Source organism: Botryllus schlosseri, chromosome 6 (assembly GCF_051294905.1).
Source record: "Botryllus schlosseri isolate E-star chromosome 6, Bs_hap1, whole genome shotgun sequence".
Classification (NCBI taxonomy): Eukaryota; Metazoa; Chordata; class Ascidiacea; order Stolidobranchia; family Styelidae; genus Botryllus; species Botryllus schlosseri.
In genome coordinates this window covers 10,964,478-10,991,358 of record NC_137241.1, presented here as the reverse complement: position 1 = coordinate 10,991,358, position 26,881 = coordinate 10,964,478, and the positions used below count along the sequence as shown (strand labels likewise).

The 26,881-nt window shown below is 40.8% G+C and overlaps 1 protein-coding gene and 1 long non-coding RNA gene across 3 annotated transcripts; one reads left to right on the top strand and one right to left on the bottom strand.

Annotated features, from left to right (window-relative positions):
• Nucleotides 1-1,936: 1,936 nt before the first annotated feature.
• Nucleotides 1,937-26,881, bottom strand: LOC145440909 (protein O-GlcNAcase-like). Of its 2 annotated transcripts, none has more exons than XM_080318682.1 (21): nucleotides 26,543-26,881; nucleotides 26,267-26,364; nucleotides 25,130-25,260; nucleotides 24,890-25,058; nucleotides 24,731-24,829; nucleotides 23,743-23,883; nucleotides 23,229-23,393; nucleotides 22,032-22,262; nucleotides 20,586-20,731; nucleotides 19,738-19,993; nucleotides 19,554-19,675; nucleotides 16,751-16,968; nucleotides 10,707-10,905; nucleotides 9,901-10,075; nucleotides 9,726-9,836; nucleotides 8,179-8,264; nucleotides 6,813-6,923; nucleotides 6,661-6,752; nucleotides 5,828-6,029; nucleotides 4,739-4,907; nucleotides 1,937-3,198 (listed from the first exon to the last, which is right to left on the bottom strand). In XM_080318682.1, exons 1-21 carry the CDS (start codon nucleotides 26,866-26,868, stop codon nucleotides 3,026-3,028), a joined length of 3,420 nt encoding a protein of 1,139 aa, XP_080174808.1. In that variant the 5' UTR covers nucleotides 26,869-26,881; the 3' UTR covers nucleotides 1,937-3,025. The 2 variants fall into 2 exon arrangements, with proteins under 2 accessions (XP_080174808.1, XP_080174809.1); XM_080318683.1 differs by lacking the exon at nucleotides 26,543-26,881 and adding an exon at nucleotides 26,421-26,509.
• On the top strand, nucleotides 12,355-15,388 carry LOC145440913 (uncharacterized). The gene is made up of 4 exons (XR_013915650.1): nucleotides 12,355-14,079; nucleotides 14,150-14,215; nucleotides 14,274-14,366; nucleotides 14,551-15,388. It is a non-coding gene; the product is annotated as an uncharacterized LOC145440913 (long non-coding RNA).

The following is a 26,881-nucleotide window of genomic DNA, read 5'->3' as shown; positions in this document are numbered from 1 at the left end:
TTGTAGAAATTTCAATAAATTGCAGCTCCATTACGGTGGCGTTCTGAAGGAAATGGCTGCGGCCAAAAATTTTTGTTCGTTTTTACCTTCAATTTGAGACCACATCATTTTTAGAGCGCAGTGCCCCTTTAAATTCTCATCAGTACTCAAATGATCTACTTCACACTGCTCAGACGTCATATCAGCCTGATTTCAAACACCTTGCAGCCCAGGTGGAAACGTATCGTATCACCACACATTCGATAGCCAACATTCCATTGTGATATTATAAATTCGTATTTTTCAAGTTTTATGTTGTGGCTCTTTTAAAGCTAAGATTTTTGATATGCGACTCGCGCATGAAGCAGGTCTGCCCACCCCTGCTCTATACTGTGAAATGCGTGTTGTTCACAAGTCCACAGACTCGTAATGATTTCATCTCACCAACAAATATTGATCACCAGATTTATGAACATTTGCGGCAGAAAAGACTTTGAGCATGATCCTCTTGGATATCCATGAAGTTGAAAGTTTTTACCAGAAGTTGCGCTTGCTCATAAATCTTAGTCCTTCATATGCAAAAATAAGAGTAGAAATTACCAAAGAAATGGCAGAATTCTTTTGCGGCCAGCAATGAACATGGGTAGCCTATTCTACATTATATCGGTTTACAGGTATAGTTAGGCTATACATGATTTCACATCACGTGCTGCACGAATTCGTGGACTACAACGGCGTCAGAAGTGTTGGGTAGGCTACCATACGTAGGAAGGAACATCAAACATATTTGCTGTATCAGATGTAGACCAATTCATTCAACAATGCTATTCTAAAACCGAATATACGGTAGGTTACCATCCATAAACTGTTGTCCTCACATCATATTTCTTAGTCAACTAGTGCAGGCGCTGTTCCCATATTGCGTAAAAATGTGTTCAATGCAATGCGTTTCTGATATTGACAGTTCAATAAGTAAAATATCTCAAGCATAGCAGCTTCTATTTCAGATTGGACACTAGCTTGACAAACTGTGCTTTATAGTAGGCCTAACACTATAGTCATTTCGGAAAAATATCATAAATCTCATGGTACATACTACCATTCCCAGGTTACCATTTGAGTCTTCGGTTCAGCGATGCTGTTTTGGAGCCTGAAAGATAAGAATATCTCCGTCAGCAGTTTAAAGGATGATGCACTCACAATTCAGGATCAGCTGAATATCACACAAGTAATGCAGAAATCCTGTACAGGGCTGCTTCAAATTCACTGAAGTGTAATCCTAAGAGTGAGGTTCCCGTGTAAAACCGTGCAATAAAATCATTCGCTCCCACCCCGATTCAGCATGAAGATTTCTATTGCCATGGCCTATGAAACATGCGAGACTCACCGTTTGGAAGATCCTGTTGCGTGGCCACATGGTAGTGGTATTACATGATCACTCCTTGAAACGCCGGAGCCCTCGCCTCAAGTAACTTGAAGAATAAGGTACGGGTGGGTGACAAAGCTCAGGAAACAAAATGGCGGAATATGTTGCTAGAAACTGCTGTATCTACATTCGGCAGTGCAGACCTCTACACTGCAAATGATCGTTCCGAACGGAGACAAATCAACTTGCATAGTGGTCTAAATCTCGCATATACCACCCGTATTGTAGAAGCCATATTGAGCATAAAACACACCGCCGCATGACAACCACCTCGCGATCAAACCAGTGTCGCACAGCATATCGAAAGCGTCGAGGTAAGCCTCGTATACCAAGCATGAGGAATTTGGTACGTGTGTATCCTTTCTGCACTTATCTGACCCTCAAGTCGCTAGACACCGCCCTGAGGAAAGCTGTAAGTTATTGGACACCACCCCAAGGAAAGCTGAGGCCTTGCATGAAGCTTCACTAAAACCCGAAACACTACGAGCAAATGGCCATCTTCAGATAACCAAAAAGTCATGATCCAGTCGATTGCAATGTTTAACCACTGATTAGAGCAATTTTATTGAAGCTGTATTTTTACAATTCAAAATGAATAAATGGCATCGGAACATGAAAAAATAGAATATATCACTGGAAAATAGAGATTGAATCAAATACAAGTAAAGTGTGTAAATCCTGCGATATGTATGTAGCTACCAGCTACCCATCACCCAGGGGCATGGCCAATTGGCCATGGTAGCGAAATAGATCTCAGTGATAGATGGTTGTGGTTGTATCTGTATCAAGATAGTACTGAAACCATGATCATTGGGGAGAATACAACATATAGCCTATTTCAACCAAAGCCCACGCTCCCTAGTCAAGCTAAATTAGGTGCCGGTAATATCATTACCATTTCTTCAATCAAGCTTCCTGTTAACAACTTGATCAATTTAATGTATAACATGTAAATTTGCAGTTGAATCACGCAGATACACAAATTGCACATCGCTCCATGAAAATCTACTGCAAGCATGTTGAAGTTACATAACAATGTTGAAGACCAGACAAGGACTTGTGATTAACCTATCAATATTGAACAATCTTATCACGAAACAGTGTACCAACAGGATACCAATGTTACTTGATTCTACAACCAAGTGGTTAAGTAACCAACAAACTGCGACAACCTCATACAATGCGTTCAATCGAGAAATTACAAGACATACACGATAAAAATAACAAAATGTGTTGATTCCATTATATCCATAAACAACGTGATTGCCAGCTCTCAGTAAATGTTTGTGGAATAATGCAGTCTATTGCAAGTATGGAAGCATATTAGTACAGAGTTATTCTATAAAGTGGATATACTCAAACAGCGGGCAGCCAGTTTGATTCTATTATCGTGTGTCGGAACGTTTCATGACAGCCCACCAACTAACGACTCCTAAGCGTCAAGATACGTTTGGCCACAATCCCAAATACCCAAGAGTGTGTATAAACTAACATGGCCCATAACAAACGCACAGCTTGGCTGCATTAGGTTTATCGATCCCGGCATTTTCAACACTAGACAAGACCATCAGAATATTCAGAATAAGTGGCTAAGCCAGACTGTGTTTCATGATTACAATGCTAGAAATTTCTCCCGAATACAATAATAGTGTCTTCTTTGCTCAGGCTGCACGTCCTGGGTGACGAGGGCGGTGAAATCCCAATCGGTCTTATTTCCCTGAATCCCAGCCGACAGTACTGGTCCGGCATGAAGCAATCGCTTTGTCTCACAGTGGTATGAACTCCGTGAACATCTGAAGTAAAGCCATTGATGTTAAAAAAATAGTAATTGACACTACTGGATTGTGTAAGTAGTTGGAAAAAAGGTCGATGATTTCAAACCGTTGTTCGCATGTGACAACTAACACACTCGCAAAATGCCACACCGCTACTAACAAAGAACGACAGAGGTGGTATGTAACGAAGTCCTTTTCCTTTCCAAATAGGTATGGCGACAACCGATATTGATGATGAAAAGTTGGGAAGATGTGGTACCAAATTACCATCAAACACTCGGACCGAAAATACTTGAACAATTCCCTATGATCATAAACCCATGATTACACTCTGTGAATTTGTTTACAATTGCATGCTGGCAGAATCTTTTCTCACATGCAAATAACTACAAACTGCGCGAGTTTGTGACTGATGTTTTCTGTTTTGGATGTTATGAAATAAATTTCGATCAGAGTATACATTCTACTTTGTAACCTTCACCACGACCAAACCAGCAATCATTTTTAATGTTAAGTGTAGGGCTTGTATTAGGATATAACGACACATTCTTTTATTCAATACACTCATTGAGTGGGCTTTTTTTAATTCACCTACAAAATTTATAGCGTGGGGATCGATGATAACATACCAAATCAAAATAGTTGGACTAACTAATGCAACAACAGAAACACACCTACATACAGAGAGGCTGTATGTCACTATTACATGTGGTATTTTGTCGCCAGCTATTTGGAAGTCAAAATGCCGATTTACGGGCTAAATTTATGTACCCTCAAATGTGTAAGTTTGAGGCTAAACCGAAACGTCATTTTATGCCAACATTTTACTTAATCTTTATACTATATTGACCAAACATTCTTCTCTTGCTAGCTGTAGCTTAGATCATAGTCACAGCAAGTGGGTAGGTAGAGCTTGGATCAGAACGCTGAGCGAGCACAAAAGATCTGCTGCTAACAGCTGAACATTTTGGGGCCAGGGATCATTTTGCAATTTTTGATCCATCGGTATCTCCTCTGCATTTGTTTGCTTTCATGTGTTCCGTGGGTCAGGGTATTGCTGCCATTCTAATGCAATCCATTATCACCACCAGAAAAATTAACAATAACATAAGTTTTCATTTGTTCCAAGGGTCGGTCAACACATGTTCATCGACACGTTACAGTCGGCTGGGCACATATTGTTTATTATCAGTGTGATGACGCATTGACGCAATCTATGTAATATCATTCAAATTGAAAAACGAGACAATATCACATGCGTACTGGTCGGATAGTGTATTCTCTGCATCACCAGAAGGGTCCCAGCGAAAGACCCGGTGAAGTAGAAATAGAAGGAAGAGAATGACAACAAAAGCAAAGAAGTGTCACAAGACAGATCAAAGATCAAGGTTAAACATCATTACGTTGGGCATTAATACTTAGAATACCAACAGGCAAAGTGGTAATAAGATTGAGAGTCGTCACTTGGTAGTTTCAGCATCCTCTTATCAGTTGGCTACATTGCATTGTATTTTGAGCAGATGAAAATAATAGAACCAACCACTATGATTCAACTTACTGTGAGATTTCAGTGCCGAAAGCATGCAAACGGTCATATTGCTCGCAATGGTCGGATCTGTGACTCTGCGATGCACCGCGATTTGCATGAGCGCTGGGTGGGACGCGTACAAGTTATCCACTGCGTACGAATCGGGCGCCTCATCGCTGCGTATCTCGGACAAAAAACGCTGAAAGGAATATAAAAAATCACCAAAAATACGAGATGTTGATAAAAAGAACTTCTAAATTGGTAGCCACACAACAAGCAAACAAACTGATCTGCTGTGCTAGTTGGTAGCCTCTGGACAGAAAATGGCCACTGACAAAAAAATCATGTAGCAAAGTTATTCAAATTTTTCTACTACCGTAATATTGCTTCAGTTTTAAGCGGCGTTCATTCATGTTAGTGCAGTGGTTCTCAACCAGTCTTCACACGGTCCCAGGGTTCCCCAGAGGTCAAGACACACACCCGACTCAGCAGAGGTCGTCTCAACTTTCCCTGGGGCCTCCGTGACACAACATATATAATTTTTACCGTTTCAATGCAATGCTGCAAATTGACTGATACTTTTTTTCTTCTAGTTCGCTATCTTTGCACGTGTTTTGGATTACAGTACGCCGCGTCCTTAAAAACTGGCGAACAGAATGCATTGCAGGTGCTACCATCGCATTAACAGTGCAAATTTAACGGTAAAACAAAATTCATGATTTTGTGTTTGTGAAACCCCGTTCATTTTGTAATACTTTTATTTATAAACATTTCTCTTCAACTAATGAACTCCAACATAATGGGGTCGCAGGCATATGCTGGTTTGATTGAAAGGTTGCTGACGACTGTTGTATAGTACTGTATTAATAAGTATTGCGGTAGAGTTCGGTTTTTGAGACGAAGCAAAAAGTCGAGACTTGCGGATTAGTACAACGGTTTGCCGAGTTGCCGAGCAAGCTGCGTTCTGCCACTTAGTGGTTATGAAAAAACGTTTAGTATTCACAGTTCAGCATTATCAATCAGACCTAAACTTTGATATTCGTCCAGTCATATATCTGTTACAAAGCAGCTACCAAACGACACACACACACACCACGCCTTGTAGGCAAAAAAGACCACCTTCACATCTTCCCCGTGGATTGCTTCATCTTTATCATCCGTTTTTCGGTATTTTGTTTTGATTTCGGGAAGGATGGCGATCTCGTATTTTCTCCAGAACGATTTCGCATTGGCGGTGCCAACCGAATAGCCGCAAATGCCATTTCGGTCTTCGACCACGAAACAGTATTCTGGGCTGAGTGTCAGAAGCCCGCCCACCAGCCTGAAAGCCGAGCAACGACCGTTATTGCCACAGGGAGCAGTTGATTTATGTCATTTCTCCATATAATTATATTAATTATGTATTATAACTATAATGAGCTGGTAGTCCACTACTAGGGGTGGAAATAATGATTTGAGTACTCCAATTTGACTCAAGTATCATTTGCAAAAATTTTAGTCGAAGCGAGAGACTATGCTTTTAAGTACTGAAACTATCTGTCCCATTCCACAAACAGATAGACAATAAACGAGAATTATTGTTTCTATACTTTTTAAACGAGGTGGACGCCTCAAAATCACAACACGTAGTATAAGGATAAGCACATAAGTGGCAATGGCATATGACCTACATTGTCACAAAATGTAATGAAATAGCTATGACCGAAACATCATAAAACTATCTTTATGTAGTGTCTAGTGTAGCACTGGCATTATGTTGTTAGAGGCTGCATAAAAGGTACGCATTTATACTTTACGCTGCATTAATACTCTTATGACGACATAATGACTGATACTGGACTATGAGACACCTGATACCCCATTGGGAATAAAATCACTCAGGTGGTCATTTTTGCCCAGCCCTAGCATTTGCTATAAAACAAGGCGTAATACGGCCGGCTTGCTCAAAATACCTTTCTCCCGGAAGGTCCTCAAATCCGGAGAAATCGTCGGCGAAATCGGTGCCGTCATTCCCGGTAGTGAGACAAATGTTATACACAGATTTCTGAAAATGAACATGTCAAAGGTCAGCGCAAAGTCACGGGTCCAACAATTTGTGTACTACTTCGTCAGTAGGCAGGTAAGGTCGTATTGTGTAGACGTCGCTGGAGGTGGGCGGTATGCAAGGTATAGCTTGGCAGAAGAGATCGTTTGCCATTGACAACGGAAGGAGACGCTGTAACAAGAGTAACATTGCATGCCTCAAATTATGGATTACTATTGTCAATACTACTGTCAATACTGATATACTACTACTTTTTCAACTACTGGACTGGGTTTGCCCAGTTGCACTTACCTACTCGTTACACATTAGACATTAAAATGTAGGAAGTAGTTTTGGGATAAGTTTGCACCCCTTTTACGCAGGAATTTGTCATAACAACCGGGCAAATTAGCCCCTGCAACACAGTGACTGGACAACTGAATATATCTTCGAAAACTGTGATATTAATCATTTTGCGTTAGTCAATAAGATGCGGCCTGCACCCTTGAAAGTAGCCACCACCGATTATCTGCGGAAGTATGTGATGCCTAGACCAGCGGTTCTCAACCTTTTTGACCTCGCGGACCGGTATAACTTCAAAAAAAATGTAGCGGGACCGGTGTTTAACTTCTAGATGTTATACGTGGTTCCACGGAAGTCTCTGCAAGGCGAAGCTCTCAAAGTCATCAAGTCTCTCAAGTCAAATGTCAAAGATTGATTGGGATTGTTTGGTAACCTTTGAGAAAAATGCAACTTTGCTGTTTGCTGTAACCTCTAATATACTGCTATTGCCTAATTGTACAGTCAGAATTTAACGAAGATTGTTTAAAAGTCTCAGTAGCTTTCACATATGACTTGTCCTAAACGAATTGTAGGCTACTTTTAAACGGTTTCGACAAGACTTGCACGTGTGACGTACGCCCAAAGTAGACCATGAACGACACCATGCAGATAAACCTTCCAAATAAATATAAAAGTTGATGCCTTATTGCTTTAATTAATGGACATGGACAAGCGTATTGTATTTTGGAAATAATATAGAAAATTCTTGCCATGGACCAGTCCGTGGACTGGCAGTTGAGGACCACTGGCCTAGACCAAATCTCCTTCATTTTCTACTTCAAATTGAATTAGTTTAGAAATGTCTTAGAAATGGCTACTACTACATGGTAGAAATTTACTTTGTTGCTTCTACTTTTTCTGAGTACCAGCACTGACAGCTTCGAAAATACCATAGGCAAGAATGAATCGATGCAAGAATGCAAGTCTGCAAGTCTGTGAATACTGGATAGAGGACAACGATCTGTCTATATGGCCTCAAAATAGCATTTGATCCAAACACCTAGATCTTGTACCTGTACATAGGGATGGGTGAGTTGTTAACCACAAATTACACTGCTGTACATTCCCACACAGTAGCACACAGTACAATTCCAATGCGACTTACCTGAAATTCTCCAGACAGTCCGCCTCGGAAAACCCATGGTTCTGGATCAGTCCCCAACCACACAGCAGCCGGCGGTACCGGGGGTGCTGAACAGAAGGGATCATCGTTGTCAGCATTAGTACTCTTGTAGAAGTAAAAGTCGTAAATATGTACTAAATTAAAGTGGAAGCCTAAAATCAATGTCAGTGAAGTGCTACTTGGTTGCAAAAAGCAGATTTGGTCACATACTTATAGCAGTTGATCGGACGTAGCTACCTTCGAAATTACAGGATGCATCTTTGTGACTAATGCAAAATCACAATGACACAAGAAATGGTGTAAATTTTGAAAATTTATTGAGTCATCGTGACATGGGTGCCATAAAAGTGATGCAGAAATATCCCAAAAGTACTTTCTATTTTACAAAATCAATGGTACAAAAACTAAGTAGTTTTACCAAGAAAATGTAGAAGTGAAAGTAGTCTAAAAACACAACCACTCGGATAAGGAGTGCAAGTAGTGACTGTCCCGAAAAAGTGCAAATCCGAAATACAGATCAAGAATCAACGAGCGGATATATGGTCTGCGGACATACGAGGACGCGACACAATGGCATGCGATACTTGAGCATATGGGTTAAAATTAGGGTTACGTTAGTAGTAGATGTAGGGTTAGGTTAGGATTGGAATTTTGGTTTGTGTAAGGGTTAACTTTGGGATAAGGGGCTTGACTTTGGGATTTTGGGTTTAGAAAATATTCTGTGACGTGCAGTTTTGAAAGCAGTGAATTACATTGCCACCACATTCTGCGAGGTTGATGCGTTAATATAAGGTTGCGTCCCGACCCCTGTGTGGCTTGGTAAAATCGCCTTGCTCTTTTGCTAGCAATCTTCCGAATAAGTCGAGTGTATGTATTTCATTATATGATTTTTCTCATAACATCGACTCAAATTATATTCCTTAAACAAGGAGACTTGCTCGGTACTCCTCATAAACTAAAATGACCGACTGACTTCAATAACAAATATTTGGTGCTTCAAATCTTTTTGATATGTTGGCCTTCAGCTGCACCTGTCATTGCTTGACATAACATCATTTATGAGTGACAATGACCGCTAATCAAGTGCACTTGTGGCTAGGATTTGTAAGCGTATGACATAAGAGTTGAAGCACAAACCTTGCAATTCCTAATATAACAATGGCAACGAGATTTGAACTTGAACATGGAAACATTGACTTGTAACTTTGATTGTTACAGTATACTTTGCTAAATTGACTTGAACCTGGATTACTCAGAAGAGGTAGGTTACGTAATCACGCTACATAAATAAACTATACTTCAAAGTAGACACATTACCGGCTCAGTTTATACAACCTATAGTTTTCGTCCACGCATTAACATTAATAAATAGATTTTATGGTCTACATTCTAAGGAACTTTTCGCGGGCCAGTCAGAATCGCGACGCAGGCCAAAACGCCCAGGTCCGTGCTAACGTGTCAGATATTCAGCTGTCGTTTTTCATTGTATTGCGTGATCAAATGTCAGTCAGCCCAGATGCAGCAGTTACCATTAGGAACAGCGACAGAAATCGATGACGGGGTTCCCATTTTCGAAGTGCTCGATTCAGTTTCAGGTTGATTGAGCGGAATCGCGGGCTGATGCCGAAGATAGAATTGACCTAGGACAAAACAAATGATACCGATACCGATGGTAACGAAAAGAAAATCGCAAAAATCCCTTACCCATCCACTTGACGTAGGAGCTGAGCATGGAGACGACGCCCTTCATGTCCCAAAAGTACGGGAACAAGTCGTAGAGCAAGGCGCGGTTGGTGGACGTCAGCAACTTGGTGCACACTTTCCTGATAGTGGCGCAATAGTCTTCGAACCGGATAGCGCCCTCCATCCATTGCACGGCCTGACGAAAATCGATAGTTGAGTTTCAGAAATTTCAAATGAAGCAATAGAATTAAATCCACTTAAAACCATTCATATCTCGCAGAAAATTGTCTAGAAAGCGCACGAATATCGCCAAACCTGCATACCACATGGCACCTGTTCAATTCAAGCATTTCAATACAGTGGTATCCGAACTGCAGCACACAAGTCAGTTGTGAATGCAATTGGTGACATAATTAATATCGTCACAAAATGCTAGATACCAAGTGGCGAGCTACAAATTGGCCTATACTACAAAATCATGGCGATAGCTGAAATACTCTCGCCGCATCCATGCATACTGTAATCCTATGTCCATATGTCACCTAAAGCGTGCGACCCAGGCCTTTTGCTGATTTTCTGTATCATGCTACAACAGGAGATACTTGGGACAGACAGGTCCTACCCGAATCTGATGTAGTTGACGACCACCTCCTCGGAAAGACCAATTTCCAATCGGACTATACAGCAAAATATTTATTGCACTCAACTGTAGGACTGGGGTACAATTGCAGACCATTTTTACCACCAATAATTTGATTGTAATAAAAAAGAACCAAAATGTCGAGAATGAGTATTCTCCCAATCATCTCCATGACACGCCCCATTACCTTGTCCATACTCTCGGTTTTGGTGGACGTCGGCGCATTGGGAGGTACTACGGCCTTCTGGACGTTATTCCGCAGCCAGATAAATTCGTGCACCATGGTCAGTCCAAACTTTCCATGCTCATAAGGCAGGTAAAACAACTCTACTGCAAGTTGGATGTCTTCGACTGTCATCGAATCGACGGAGGTAATGGACGATGTGCTGCAAATATTTCAGTATCACTCATTATGACATCACGCTAGTATGGATGACGTGAAAGTGTTCAAATATGTACCTTTTGTTCGACCAATCGAGGTTTTCATGTTGGGAAACTCTAATTATTATCATTTATATCATATTACTCTTTGTGGCAATGGGCATATAATTGAGGGTCAGATTGCATGTTTATGATGAAACGCTCAACCACGTGTTGCTTGTATCGATAGAATTAGTTAAGCAAAAGCAGTCACTCACGGCTTGTTTGAAAGAAGTTATCTCTGCAGCAGTGAATAGCACATACATATTCGCACTAGGTATACGTTGTGGACTCTATAAGGAAGTAACCACAACTTGTCCACTTTTACAACAAAGTTATCTCATCTATCTCCGTGGCGTAGTTGGTTAGGCGTTGACATTCTGAATCCAACAATTACTTGTTGGCTACGCATCACATTGAGGTCATGTTTTACAGTTTTGGAAAGTGTAGCAAAATTTTTCGGAAAAACCCGCTGATGCCAGCCGGTAAAGAGGATAGCGTTCGTGGATTTGAGACGTCAGAACGGTTTTGAGCGTCTGTGCTCTCGGCCACTAACATAGTCCATTCAAGAAGTGTATAGTCAATGGTGCTGAGGCCTGAAAATGGAAATCCTGTGATTTCGGGAAAAAATGTCGCGCTAAAATCAATGTTTCAACCACTTTTGAAAAATGCTGAAAATTCATGAAATGATGTTCCAGCTTTTAATCATCTTAGTGCACTATACATGTAGCAGTGGAGAAGGGTTCAGCAGACCCATGATGGTGTGTTCTGACAATCCCACAATATTCGTAAATGAAGCGGTGTGTTGATCGCCTAGCATCAAATGCAACAGCTGTGAATGAAGATAGACATTGGCACGACATTCAGATACTGTTGTGGTGCTATACTTGAAAGAAGTGCATTTTATTAGGTACTCATCTTGATTTTGTCTGTTTGCAATTTCATTGCCAGACGCAAGATGCTAGACACAACAAATATGCTTAGTCAAGTGTTGACACCTGCGGGTAGCCAGGGCCGTAACTGCCGCACCCCAAACCCCATAATTGGGGGGCCCAAAGGGGGGGCTCCAAATTTGTTCGTGAATTAGTATAAATTAGAGTTTTTTTGAAACTTTATGCAACTTTTTCAAAATGTTATGATTATTGGGAAGGCTACTATTCCCCCAAGGAAAAATACGCACGATTTATAGAACTGGGCATATCGGAGCTGGCCATTACCGCTCCACGACGCACCAAGACATATACAGTTTTAGGCCACGTAATACGCGACTCCAAGAAGTGTGCCAGAACGATCGGCAGCGAGAAACCTTGCCCGAAAAGGACTGCCCTTATGGTGACCGAAAATATCGTTTATATATACGAAATACATATAGGTTTATTTGTCCATAGGCGCCTAAATGACTGGCGCTGAGGGTGGGTTTCAAATAGTCAACTTAATCCCGTCGTCGGGCTTAAGCTACAGCCCTTAGCCCTAAGTCAATTTCAAAACTGTGACTTAAGGGGATTTCCCTCCCTGCGTGGTCTTTGTTAAGACAGAGATCCAAGCCTGGTAGGGGGTAGGCTGAAGTCTCCTGTGCTGGTAACTGTTGTGCTGTTTTTTGGAGGAGGTAGGCCATTTTTCTGATGAACAGCTTGTCAAATCAGATGATATTATTGTTTAGTGCTGTCAGGCAGTTTGGAGCAATATTTTATCACATAACATGATCCATCTTGTCATGAACGTGACAATCTGATATGATATACCGTTATATAATGGGATTTACAGTGAAATGCTGCAGGGGTCTTCATAACTTAGCGGATCTCATTTAAAATGGATAGCCAGAGCCCTGAGCACTGGACACCTCAGCACTTTTCCCATAACTGCACCATATTGTATCAATTAATGTTCCCCATGACCACCGTAACCCTCGTCCTCTGACTCCAATCAATTTGGTTACGAATATGATATGACTATGGTTACGAGACACGGGAAGTGATATTTGGGGTAAGGTGTAGAGGTGTGCCTAGCGTTGGACTTGCGAATCCCGCCCATTTTGGTAAAGAAAGGTAAGCGATAAGAATCCGCTACGGGTAATGATGCTGATCAGTGGTCATGGGGAACATCAGTTAATATAGTGCATGTATCGAAGAAGCCCCAAGATGAGATTGTAGGTTGCGGCAGATCAACAGGTCCTTTATTGATAGCCTACGTGCTACGTCAACTCATCATTATAGTTTTCTCGACTAGTTACGTCTTTTAACTTACACACGTTGACTTTTTGACAGTTTGCCTTTGCTGTGGTTATAGTCAAAAAGTGAACACACGACGCGTCACCAGAAAATGGAAAATATGTATCATGCTCATTTCGTTGAGCCTAATCAATGTTGTACCGCTTGCACGCAACTGTGATTGATTTCAGAGTTCCCTTAAATATCCATTTTTGCTCCACCCCTATGAGCATTGTCATGAATATGTTTAACCGCTATTTTCTAGAATAGTGCCGACTACATGGAACTTTGATCAATTATGTGTTTTTTCAACCAGCATTGTATTGATATTCCGTTCACTGCACGCGCACCGAATTTCAGCATTGTGGATAAAGATCCAGAAGTTTCGGAAAGAAAAATTACATGACTAGGCATGAAGTTGTTAGTGAATTGCTATAGATGTGAAGCAATGTTCCCTCTAATTTTTGACGCTATAGATGTGAAGCAATGTTCCCTCTAATTTTTGACGAGTCTGTGCGTACACTCAAGAACTCACTACGCAGAACCTCGGACAACAGTGCGTAACGACTAAAAAATGGTCATGACTTCAGATTTTCTGTGTGCATAGACCGTGTCAGCACTGCGCATGTATCCAGCTTAAAGGGGACATTGATGTGAAGTGATATATGCCAATAATATTCAAAGTGCAGTACATGCTAACGCTTCAGTAATCCAAATTTTTTGAGATATATGTCAATTCACCATTGATTTTCACAGATTTGCTACCCAGTCATAGTTTCGACATAGTAGCATAATCAGTCAATGTAAAAATTATCATATAGCTGTGCAATGTGCCACCAGAGTGAGCTGCAGGCTGTGAAACAAATGATAGCACCATTCTTTTGGAACACAGAGAAAATCAAACAAGCAGTGATGTGCCAAGCCATCAAATAGGTATTTATCTATCTATTTGTATATGTGAGTGTGAATGCGCATACCAATATCCAGTTCCTTTTCAATTAAGGTTTTTCTGAAAGCACTTTGCTCGAGCTTTATCCAGTTCCTCACACCGTGATACCAACACTGGGCTGTAAGTATGTCATTTCCATTCATATTTATACCATGCTTGATAAGTGGTTTTGTGATAGATGCTGACCCATCTGATCTGCCAACTTATGGAGTAGCAGTTGTGAGCTGCATCTGCTAGTTGTTTTGGCAACAACATTTCCAACCAAATCAAGGTAAATTTGCATTCATTACTAGGCCATCAATTGCCTGTTTGTTATCTCATTATTATTGCTATTAACATTCGTATAGTTTGCTGATGCTATGTATTACAATAGACTATTGAGTTTTGTATGGATAGCAACAGTATAAAAATTAAAAAATTCGTTCCAAATTCATCAGTTATATCTCTACCAACAGCTCACCGAAGTCCAGGCCCCAAGTCAACTATGAAGCAGCGAAGATTTGAAAATCAGTGATAAAGCAGAAGAGAATGAAACAAGTCGAGCATGGTCTCAACGTTAATAATTATAGAAGATGCTGAACAACATTAATTTGACGCTAGCCGAATCCAGAGTCAAAACATGTCTTTTGTACATTTGATTCTATTTTGTTCAGCCATTCATGTTCGCCTGCTCCAGTTTTCCAAGCCCCTTGCAATAACTTCGCTATCTTGTGTCAAAATTTATGAACTTGAACTTACTTAAAGCCATAATGCACATTTTACCTCATTTTAACGTGTCACAAGAAATAAAGCACAAGTATGTTTTGGAATGTAATCAAATGTATTGCAAACAAGAATGCTAGCTAAAAAAAATCTCTAGATCATGCGTTGTCGTGCAGATTTCTCTGTAGGAGTCGATACTGTGGGAGTGCGGTCAACGCTTCCAGTTGCAGTATGTCATCAAATTCAGCTCCATCTGCCTTGTCAGCATTGCTATCATTGTAAAGGCAGAGGCAGGCTATTGTCATATCGATATTCTGAGGTTCTTCCTTGAATATAGCCAATGCGCGAGATATTTTCTTTAACACAAAGCACTGCGCTCTGCCAGAGGGTAACAATATGCATGAAAACAATAGTGACTTTTTTCGGTCAAAGTTCTTGGGCATAATAGTGGCGTGAGTAATAAGTCCTCAGTGGATATTCAGCATCTCCAAGAGCATAATCTTCATCATTTAATATGCCAAAATGCTGGGCAGTTGTGTCTTCAAAAATCGGAATCACAGCCGCACTATTTCTTCGAATACTTTGCGATAACGTGCTGAACATTTGCCAGATACTTCCTCGGGGTTCCGTTCTGATCATCCGTCCGTAAATTTCAACAACTCAAGCAATTCCATATTCCTTCACTGCATCGCTACCATACTTTACGACATCAGTGAGCAACTCAAAACAATAACAATCTGGCCTCGGTTCCGTGTTGAACTCGCTACAGCGACGAAGTAGACAGTAATTACTCGCAACTAACGGACTTGGCCGAGCGCGGCACCAAATTGACATTTGAAACCGAAGTAAGACCGCCGACGCCTGGCGTCTTGGGCAAGTCATTCACTGGCCTTAAGCCAGGTCTAAATTAAGACAACTTTTTGAAACCCACCCTGAATGTTCCTGTCTTGGTAATCTGAACCTCACAAGACAAATACCATCCCGCAGGGAAAAATTAGATGCCAGTGATGAAATACCAATTTGAAATCGTGTGATCTTTTAGTTTAGTACGTTTGGGCGATTCTATATTTTTTGATATAGCAGACAGGAGGTCACGAAATAACATCATGTAACGAAGTCATACCAACGAGTCTGCCCCACAGAAGATGTTTAATTATTATTTGCGGGCTCTACAGTTTCAAAGACACATCACTCAGCTGTACCGGTAAATCCGATTACGTGAGTAGAGAGGACAAGAGATTGATAGCAATATATATGCAATTCCCGATCTTATTGGCCGATTTTATCATGAATTATCAAAATTTGTCGCGCTTAGCGCTGGCTAACTGAACAATACAACTGTAATTTCGTGGCAAAAGCGAACAAACGTGATTGGGGGGTCGGTTTATCACCCTATGGAAGCCCAAGACTCAAGTTTTTTGCAGGGCCTGGCGAAGTGCTGTTTCGTTCCTGCCAACGGGTAGGACACCCGGAGATTTTCAATTATTATTGAGGGGTCATACCTTTTCAAGCACACCTTACTCAGCTCTACCGGTAAATCAGATTACGGTAGCAGAGAGGGTAAAAATTGATAGCAGTATATATGCAAATACCGATCATATTGACCGATTCAGTCATGAATTATAGAAATTTCTCGCGCCTTGCGCGATTAGGCAAGCAAAGCTGACTCCCTAAACGGACACCCAATGTATAAACAGCGTCATATTGACCGATTCAGTCATGACTTGTGCAAATTTCTCGCGCCTGGCGCGATTAGACAAGTAAAGCAGATCACTAAACGGACACTGAATGAAGATACAAGGCATAGCCAATGTAGAGTATATAAACAGCGTACAGGCGGAGGGTTTACCACCCTATGGGGGGCCCAAGACCAACGTTTTGGGGGGGGGGGCCTGACAAAGTGCTGTTACGGCCCTGCGGGTAGCCATAGTAGAGCATCTAGTAGATCCATACCTGGATACACACTCGGAAGAGTCGTATTTTTCAGTAACATCTATGCGCTTGTCTGAGTCTTCTTCCATTTCACGCGAACGAACTGTGTCAGCAGGCGTGTCCGGCAAAGCGCTCAAGTCTGCTCGACTCGATGCATTTTCGGGTTTCATTACAGAACATGTTTGCGAAGAATGGTCAGGTTCAATTTCACATTGCATAGCTTCTTCTGTTTCCATTGGCTGTTAGAACACGATACATTCCAATATCGATTCATATCGGACAAAGCTTTCATTAACATTCGAGCTCAACTTAAACTATTACCGAAGCTTTTCAAAGTACAGAGTTTGAATGATCTGGTCAAGTCTTCCCACCAAGGTTTCACGGAAGAAAAGGTAAATTACATCGCAGCTCTCTACAGATTTGAAATAGATGCCCATACCGAGCGAGATATAAATAGCGAATAACGGACTGGTCGAGATAGAAATAATCTTTCTGTGCCATAGCTCTGATGAACTCCTATCATGTATTGGTCGTATAATTAAACCGACTCTCTGTGACGTCAATGTGGGATTAGAATTTAGGTAAGATTAGCTGTTTAGCTGATTGGAACAGTCTTGCAAGCCCGGCAGTGAATCCGAATCAAGAACAGTGAGCATAGTCTGGATTTTATCTAGGCTAGGACATGGTACAATGAATTGAGTGCTCCAATCCAAACAGAGCATTAATTGTAATGATTGAAGTCGAGTAGCGAGATACAATTTATTGAGTACACTGGTCAACACAATTTTTGTTGACACTGATCAGACAATAGATTTTGACTAACTTTTGGGCGGTGAATTAAAAAATGACTTTTGTTTTTCTCTATCACGTCAAGTTTTTGGGTTAGACAGCCACCACATTTTCTCATAATCCACATTATAGAACTACTCTCAATATTTTGTGTTTATTGTATAAAACATTTCAAAAACCACAAGCAGTCGAAAGTAAATCAATAGACTTCAAATAAACATTTGCACTGCTTTATATGATTGATTTAAATTGATATTGCTTCTACAGAATAAACAAAGTGAGAGTTTCAGGGTCAAATTTACGCTAATAACCCATAATTCTGTAGGTTGTCTAGTTCGATACTCGAGAAATAGTCAGCTAACATACGTAAGCTACAATCCACTCTGTATCTTACCCGCACCATCTTCAGATGTTGGGAGACATTTTCTCCTTGCCCATCTCTAGCTATGCCAAGGTTTTCGGGTAAATTTAGATATTTTACATTTTTGAATGTCTGCTGTCTGACATAAACATATGGCAGTGGCACATGTGTATCAGGGTTACATGTGCATCCTTGTTGTCTTGACCACCAAGTAAACAGAATATCTTCAAGCCGACACATATGATCCATTCATGCTTGTGATATTGCAACAATTTATGTTTCTGTATTATTCTCAATGTTTCTGTATTATTCACGAAGACCAACTGAGTCAGCAATTGTTACTGCACCTAAAACGTTGCCGTTTTGGAGAATGCCACACTTTAGGATCATTTTTGAGCTACTTATAGGCATTTGACTTTGACTTGAATTGTAAATCGGGATTCTCAACTCCTCCAGTAATCGATGGTTGCAGTATCATGCCAATGCCAGTATCACGGCAAAATACAAAGCTACCGAAAGTAGGCCTACGAAGAAAAGACTGTTTCTCCTTATCGAAAGTGAGATACCTTGTCTACCTTGTTGAGTAATTTTTTACCACTTCTTAAGAATCATAAAAGCTATGAAGATTTCTATTCAAGTCCCAAAGCTTATGCCAGATCAATAACTTGTGTTGATGGACTACTCTACGTTTTGAATCATCTTCAATTTCAAGATTTTCATCATTAGGCCTGCTATCCACAAGATCTTCATCTCGATCCAAATTATCTAGCACAGTGGTTCCCAACGTGGGTGATATCGCCCCCCAGGGGGCGATTTGGCGGCCTAGGGGGGCGAAAATGACGAAGGGGGCGATAGGGGGGCAAAAACAGACAAGGGGGGTGACAGGGGGCGAAAATAGTGAGGGGGGCGATGACACGTTAAAACGGCTATATTGGAGTCAATTCGGAGAAATTACCTTTTTTTTTCTGGTCAACCCACGGAAATTTGGCTGCAAAAAGTGTAAAATTCAACAACGATCCGAAAAGTTGACCTTTTTATTTTTTAGTCAACCCGCCGATGACTACAGATTGTATACCGATTTTTCGGTTCATAAAATCTGGGGGGCGATGATCGGCGTTGAGCTTGAAAAGGGGGCGATGAGTCGAAAAAGGTTGGGAACCACTGATCTAGCATATAGGCGTTTCAAGTTACACCGGATAAGCTGAATGGGGCATTGGACCTATAGCAGATAGTAAATGTAACGTTCAATTTTCTTGCCATATCCTGCAGTTTGCATCAAATAGGCGTCTGAAATGTCCTCGGCTGATTGCATCCTCGAACCATAAATGGGTGAAAGCATCGGCCTAGATCGATACCACTTTTTTATAATAACTCAATTGAGCCCGTGGCTATATAACTTATTATATGGTATAAGTGTGGATTTTTATATGGTACGCAAAAGTAGTAAGGCTAAATTCGTGACAATTTGCATATTTTGGGCATATGTCGTAGAGTAAAATCTTGACGTGATAGAAGAAAACCAGTGGCATTTTTGGAATCAGCAAGCCAAAATTAGCCAAAATCAAGTGCAAAATCAAACTCAACAAATTTTTCGTTCAAAAGGACAGAAATATACGTCCTGTCCTATCAGCTAGATGACATATCTTTTGAATATCAGCTGAATAGATAGCATACTTTCGTAACGTCGCTAGCGGAGTCGGCGTCTTCTGCCGCGTCGCCTTTTTCTTCGTCTCGTTCACTTTCGCAATCCAACGGCATTTTCATATCGTCAGCATCGCCCTTCGACGAGCCAAGCCCTGAACATCCACAACAAATTCAAATGCACCAAAATCATGTAGCGCTCGTGATTGATTCCTACCGTCCATTTCAACGTCATCCAGAGCTTCAGGCACAGGATTCGGTTCGCAGACCACGCTTTCCGACTCGGACGCAGCCGAGGTGCTGACAATCGGGTCACCTCGCAACACGCTGGTCGTCGAGCTCGACGACGTAATCGTGGCGTTCGACACGACGCCGGATTGGGACAACATGGCGAGCGGTGGCCCGCTGCGAGCGATTGGCTTACCATGCGGCAAACTGGATGCGGCAAAATAAGGAAGCCAGCTTCGTACGGCCTGTGTACAAAAATATCGGCTCGCATTACCATCGGGATTGGGGAGACAGTTCACTTTATCACCGACTACAACTCCGACTCGGGACGTTTTCAAGGATTCGCGGACTTATGAGCATTGAGCATGTGACAGTAAAATTCGACACTTGAGCATTGGGGTTGTTCAACGACAACTTTTTTGTTCAAATTTGACTGGCTATCAATGTTCACTCTAAGCCGCTGACAAAGTCGAAGTTAATGACCTTTTTTTCAAGTCGTTATGCACTGTTGTCCAAGGGACCGCGCAGTGAGTTGGTGAGTGCTGGACTGCTGGCTATCCAATAAAATCGTTGCATGCCAAATTGGGATCAATTTCAACCTGGTGCAGGGAAGTTATTACATTTATCAAAAAAATAATGAATTATTTTTCAAAATTAACTGACACCCGCATGAATTTGTCAAGTTGTCTAAAACAACGATGTATAGCAAATTTGTTTCAATTCCAACCAGTAGAAGCGAAGTTATCGATATTAAGAACTTAGGATTTGAAATAATAGTGACTCCGACTCCATAGCCCCGGTGACCATTGAGTTTCTATTACTAGATTGGTTGCATACCTCACGTAACGCTTCGTCAGGATCGTACAAGCCATGGTCGAACGGCTGTTTTGCGCTGGCAAAGCGTCCGTCGTGGGAGGAATAGTCACTGTCCGTTTCCGAGTCTTCGCTGACACCTATGCTGCTGGTGGGGCTCGAGTCTCTGGCTGTGTACGGTCAAACACAGAGTAGGCAATAGGCATACGCTAGTATTTGAAGCATTTCACAAAAGTTGCACTTGAGTGCAAGTGGAAGTATATTCAGATATCACGACACCCGAGCTATTTCTCACAAGTGCCATGACTAGGGCCATTTAAAGTCATTAAAGTCATATTTTTTCTATGCATCCGTAAGTCGCGAAATCTATTTTCACGCAAAAATCGTATCCCTATGAGGTATATCAAGAAAGTTATAAAGTCACCTGGTTAGGCCATAAATCAGCTTTTCAAGTTATAGGCTTATAGTCATACTTTTGAGTTATAAAGTCATATCATTGTATACTTTGAATGACAAATACCAATTTTAACGGTGAAGCAATTTAGCATTAAGAGAGTAAGACAGGTACTCGTCGGTTGGGGTAACTGGTAGAATGTTGTTCAATATGATGCCGAGAGACCTCCACAAGTTAAAGAAATTATCAATGCATAGGAAGGTGAAGGGGTTATTGTAAAGGACGTCAAAACTTCAGTCAACAGTCCAAAGTTGACTAGTCAGATAACAGAAATAGGCCTCCACTATAACAATACTCAAAATGGAAAGTTGTACGTACACCATCAAAGAAGCCCATGCTGATTTAATGCCCTTGATTCCGGAAAAGATCCGCTTGAGCTCAAAAATTACATGAAGTAGTTATTGGACAAAAACGATGTGAGACAAGTTATGGAGCTACAAAGACAAGACATTTCACCAGCGCTTTGTGTAAAACTGCAGAAGTGTCAACCCGTATCAACGTCTGTGGAGCACTCATTCTCCTTACATAGTCATCTTACCTCCAAATTGTAAATTCAAAGACGCAGACATTCCATACCACATGAAACTGTACTACAACAGTGGTTTAAAATAAAAATGGATGTGTATTACTGCTATGCTGCGTATGTTTTACTCTTTAGTTCCGTGAGTGACGTTGTTGGCATGTGAAAATACATGATTCTCACACAAAGTCATATATAGTCATATTTTCCAAAAAAAAAGTCATATTATTGATTTTTTAAGGTCATATAAAAATGGCCCTAGTTATGACAATTTCACTCATAAGGTGGTGCCGACATGCCCCTAAACTACTTTGCACTAACCAAAATAAAAACCGTACAAAGTAAGCGGTTTTTCCATGTGAACATTGTTAAGAAGCGGAAACACTGTAAAAACACAACCACTTGGGTACAGGTGTACCGGAGTATCGTGCAGTTAGTCAAAACTTGTGTACTCGAGTAGCCTACTTCGAAAAAGCAGAACGCCTCTGACACCAACCTCCTTGACAAGACTGCGATAAACCAGTCGGCAATCTCGTAGTTGTCGCCTCTTTTTCCTTGTCCGCTTTCGCTTTTGAAGGATATACTTCCAAAACCCCGGGGATAGGAACTTCAGGCTCGGCGGGGTATGGTTGTGAGGCTGTTGTTTTGCTCGATTCCGCATTCTGACTCGTCGCATCTTCAGCCATTACAATCGATTGGGACCGGCCTTTATTTGACTCTGGATCATCTGTAGTGTGAAAAACATACTATTCTGTGATATTGATAATTTTGAGACGCCAAATCAAACTTGAAATGGCCATTCGTTTAATAAAAATTCTGATAGTCACAGCGCCAAATATTATATTTCATTAGTGAAATCACTCTGACCTATCTGGCGACCATTGCTACTAACACCAGGAAGTAGGTCAATAACGCCTGACTCACAACAATTTGATAAGGGCAAGCCGCACGCAAATTGTAAATGAAATTGTGGTTTGAACCTGACAAGCAACGGTTAACAGTCACTTTGAAATGATAGAATCAACAACATTCCCGGAAACGTCCCAAAAGTAAAGATCAAGCCAAGTAAAGCAAATTTTTTGATGTCTTTTGCACATTTGGGCAACGCTTAAATGCAGTACAGCCACACCACACCGGAACGCAGACAGGTACGCTGTATCGTACAAGAGGAATGCTAGCAGACTATACAAATAGGAATATGACACAGCACCCACAGGTATTGCGTCAAAATAAATCATATCTTATCAGGATCACCTATACCTCTGCAACCTTGGAAGACACACCGTGTTTATCAAGACCAAGAGTTGGTCATAAAGTTGCACAGTGGATAGGCTGCGATACATTAATAATAATATAATGATGTCGTGATTTTTAACAGTGTTCTGTCAAGACGCAGCCTCATTTCAATCTATATATCCTCTTCAAAGATGCATTCAAGACACAAGTTCAAGCAAAATGTATGTAATAAATCGTGCATAATCATGGTTACTTCGCCATGTAATTGTAATCGCCTGCAGTGAGATCTTGCAGTAATCGTAATCGTTTCGAAAATGATTGTGATAATACATTGTTCAAGTGATCAGACCATCTCAGGTTTCAACTTTCAAACGCGATTGATAAATTCAAATCATGGAAGTTCCACATTAAAAGACAAAAAGAGATGAAACTTTTAAAAATTGCTAACAAAGCATACCCATTTCCACCTCCACCAAGTAATTATCCTGGACAGTCGCTTTGTGACCAGTATAACTCTTCCACCATGTAGCAAGAGTGTGCATCGCAATAAAGTTGGATTCGAGCTCGCAGTTCGGATTTGTCAAAACTCCTCGCAAATGTGGAATTAGATCTGTTGACCGACCTACGCCCAAAAGAAAAATAATCTTACGGTTGCAAAAGCTTTTTCGTTTCTAAACTTTCATCACTTTCTCAATACACGACTCTTGGTTCTGCCAACAATCGTGGGATAAATAGACTTGGGCTATTTAGTTTCAGAGTCCTCCGATAGTTTCATTTTAATTCTGAAACTGTACAAACACTGAAGATTGCAAATGTCAATCTACTAGCATGCACAAATGATCACCGTACTGTACTCATTACTTCATCATGTGACATATCAAATTTCACCAAATCAATAGCCCACTTTCACCTGATGCCTGCGATAGATTTATTGGTACCGGTAGGTCTGTCATATAACTAATAACGTGCACCTTTATACGGTCCCAGGAACATGCGCTTCGGATCATAGTCGTTTGCGTGGATGTTATCCCATATCACAACTTTGCGGCGGAGCACTTGAGTCAGTTCCTTGATGGACTCTACCGTTATATATTTTGATACGACTTTCGGGCCTGGAAATAAAGATCAAACATAGTCAAGAATCGAATTGATTCATCACCCCATACAAGTAGCTATTCCAATTCAACAGAGTTATCGTCATTTAGCATTTGCTTATTCATTTGTTTGAAACACCATGCAAGATTCACTTTCTACTGGTAGGAAGTGCTAAGCAGGGAATTTCAAGATACATGTTGTGCTCCGGCCCTACAACGATTCAATGCCACTTCTCGATATTCGAGAGCAAAAAAAACTACCAACAACCCTTTCGAAAAAAAATCTACATTCATGGATTTGAATGTTTTTGTATGGGAACAGAAATATTTTCGGCTGACCCTGACAGGGGTAATCAGAAGAAGTTCATGAACCATCTATAAATAGTACATTCAGCTTAAGCTCTCTCTTCGCATCGATTATTCGAAATTTCATTACGGTGATGTCATATTTTGTGATACGATTGTTGATATCTATTATATACAATGTTTTTTCCAATTCTCTACTAATTGCTGATGAGTGTCAGCCAAAAATATTGGGGTTCATTTCAATATGAATATACTATTCAATTAGAAACTGAATCGTTTCATATGTGGTTATATGTAGGCTAATTAGAAACATAGCATACATGAGCAAACAAATTCACATTTCGCCATTGCGCCAATTCAGCTATGTCTTTCAAAGGAGCAAAATAATGAATAAGTTACTGGTGGCTTGAACTGTGACTGTAAGTTAATTATACACTAAATAGGTACTATAGACTGGAAAAAATACCTAACTCTTTTGTTTTATAAGCGTCAGTTCCGTTGAACTGACAAGGTTAACATTTCCGCAGCATTGACAAATCGACAACGGTCAGAATCTTACCAGTCCACATAACTGAAATATTCTGGTCCAATTCTTTACCGATCGTCTCAAGATACTTGGAGTTTGGCACGTCAGGAATAGCCATACTGTTACAGTACTCTGTAACAAAAATCATACAACATGAATGAAACGAAGCTCCGATATCAAGCTCTGCCTTACCTGTTGGACAAAATAGGAATCTGGCCTGTGCCATTGCAGCATACATTTGATTTGTAACTGCAGCCTGCGCTGATGCGGCAGAGGCATACTGGAGTTTATCCGCAGCGCATAAAAGGGGATCGATGTCATCGAATAACAGCGCAAACGCCTTACATCCAAGGCCTTGGACCTATAATGTATATATAAAAATACTCGGTTGGATTGAATGTTACGCTGAATGGAATTTTCAAGGTGATTTACCTGTAAAAGCTTGTTGTGCAGACAATCAATCTCTTTGGCAGACGCAAAAGACATGTCAAGACCGGGTGATATTGCATAGATGAATAAAACGTCGTGCTCCGCAGCTGATTCTATCAGAGTCTTCAAAAGCTCTATAGGGCAAGGAGATGAATGAATACGTATTAATAGCGATGGACATGGTCAGTACAGTCCAAGACTGTATAATTCTTGCGTACATTTCGGACGTCCGCTATTCCAGACATGTCCAAAAGCACAATAAACTAATCACCACATCCACGGATTCCGTCTGTGGGGTCTTACCATAGTGTCGAGTAAACATAATAGTGATAGCGAAACGATTCTGGCTGATTTTAAAAGTAGCATTGCATTTAGCACCAGAGCACCTAGGCACTTAGAGCAAATAATATGACTGTGTTTGGTCAGCACAGTGAGGAAATACATTAATACACTACCATAGACACAAGAATACTGAATGAATAGTCAATAAGAAGACAACTCCTGAAAAAACTGGTGAAGATCTGACAGTTGTTAGTCTGACCTAGTTACAAAATCACATGTTATGTGAAAAACATCAAACTTAAATAGGCTTTTCGAAGTACAGAACTTCAATATTGCAGCAAACAATACGTTCATATTGTCATATTGTCATAAGCTTCCATTGGAATAAATATGACAATATGAACGTATTGTTTGCTGCAACATCAAACTTGCACTCCAAACTGACTACCATAATCATACCGTGCCACACTGTAAATACTCACATAAAAGACACGCCTATTTTGGTACAAACACCAATCAATTACACAATACCGTACCCATAATTTCTGATGATGAATTGACAAGTCCCATGATCAAATTTTAAACTACTACATTTACTACAAATATTTGAGGACAAGGTATACTTTCACCATGTCGACAGTAGTATCAGAATCATTTTATTACCAATTTTTATTAATATGAGACACTAAAAGAATGGCAACACAATAAAAAGGGAGTTTTAGGAGACAAAGCAACTTAGGATTGTGAATCGATTGAACTCCCACATTGGCCTACAATATAGAACAAAATGGAAGAACATAAGGCATGCAAAGTTGAGATTTGTAGAATAGAATAGAGAAGCTGGGCACGATTACTTACCGGCCTCATCCTCGGAATATGGATCTCTCCAGTACAATCGATGCTTGTAATCATCCTTAGGGCCGTAAAGGTAAGTATTCATCCCCATGGTTTTCATTCTATCACACAAACAAAATTGTTACTGCCACGCCAACAGTACCCTGATAAAATTTACTTTCACCAGCATTGTCGGCGTCAGTCCGAGGTGCTGGTTAAGCATGACATGCTTTTTTTAACACCACTGTCAAATTTAGCAATTAGGAAAGTTACGGCGTGGCGAAGAAGCTAGCGGCATACCTTCGAAACAACTCTTTCCTTTGGCCCGTCGTCCAAGGGCGACCGTAGAAACCCTCCACAACCCCACACATGAATTGTTCGTCTGGTTCAGTAATTTCAACATCAATCTTCTCCCTTTGGATGCCATCTTCATTTTTCGAATTCGCATGTGATTTTTTTAATTTTGATTTCAACTGCCCCATGTTGTCTTCAAAACATGCGGCGCCATCGATCTCATCGTTCAGGGACTCTTGCTCTTTAACGCACGCATCATCAGTTAGTACTTCGCTATCGTCAATTGGCGTTAGCTCCTCGGACATTTCCACACAGTCATCTTTATCAGACATTGATCAGACCGGG

Bases quoted from the DNA above. Each gene is read 5' to 3' on its own strand.
- LOC145440909 (XM_080318682.1), bottom strand. From the start codon at position 26,868: ATGTCTGATAAAGATGACTGTGTGGAAATGTCCGAGGAGCTAACGCCA. The intron at 22,263-23,228 runs GTATGCTTTGTT...TTCACACTACAG, and splicing joins CTTGGTGGAGGTGGAAATGG to ATGATCCAGAGTCAAATAAA. The intron at 4,908-5,827 runs GTGGTCTTTTTT...TATTCCTTTCAG, and splicing joins TCCACGGGGAAGATGTGAAG to CGTTTTTTGTCCGAGATACG.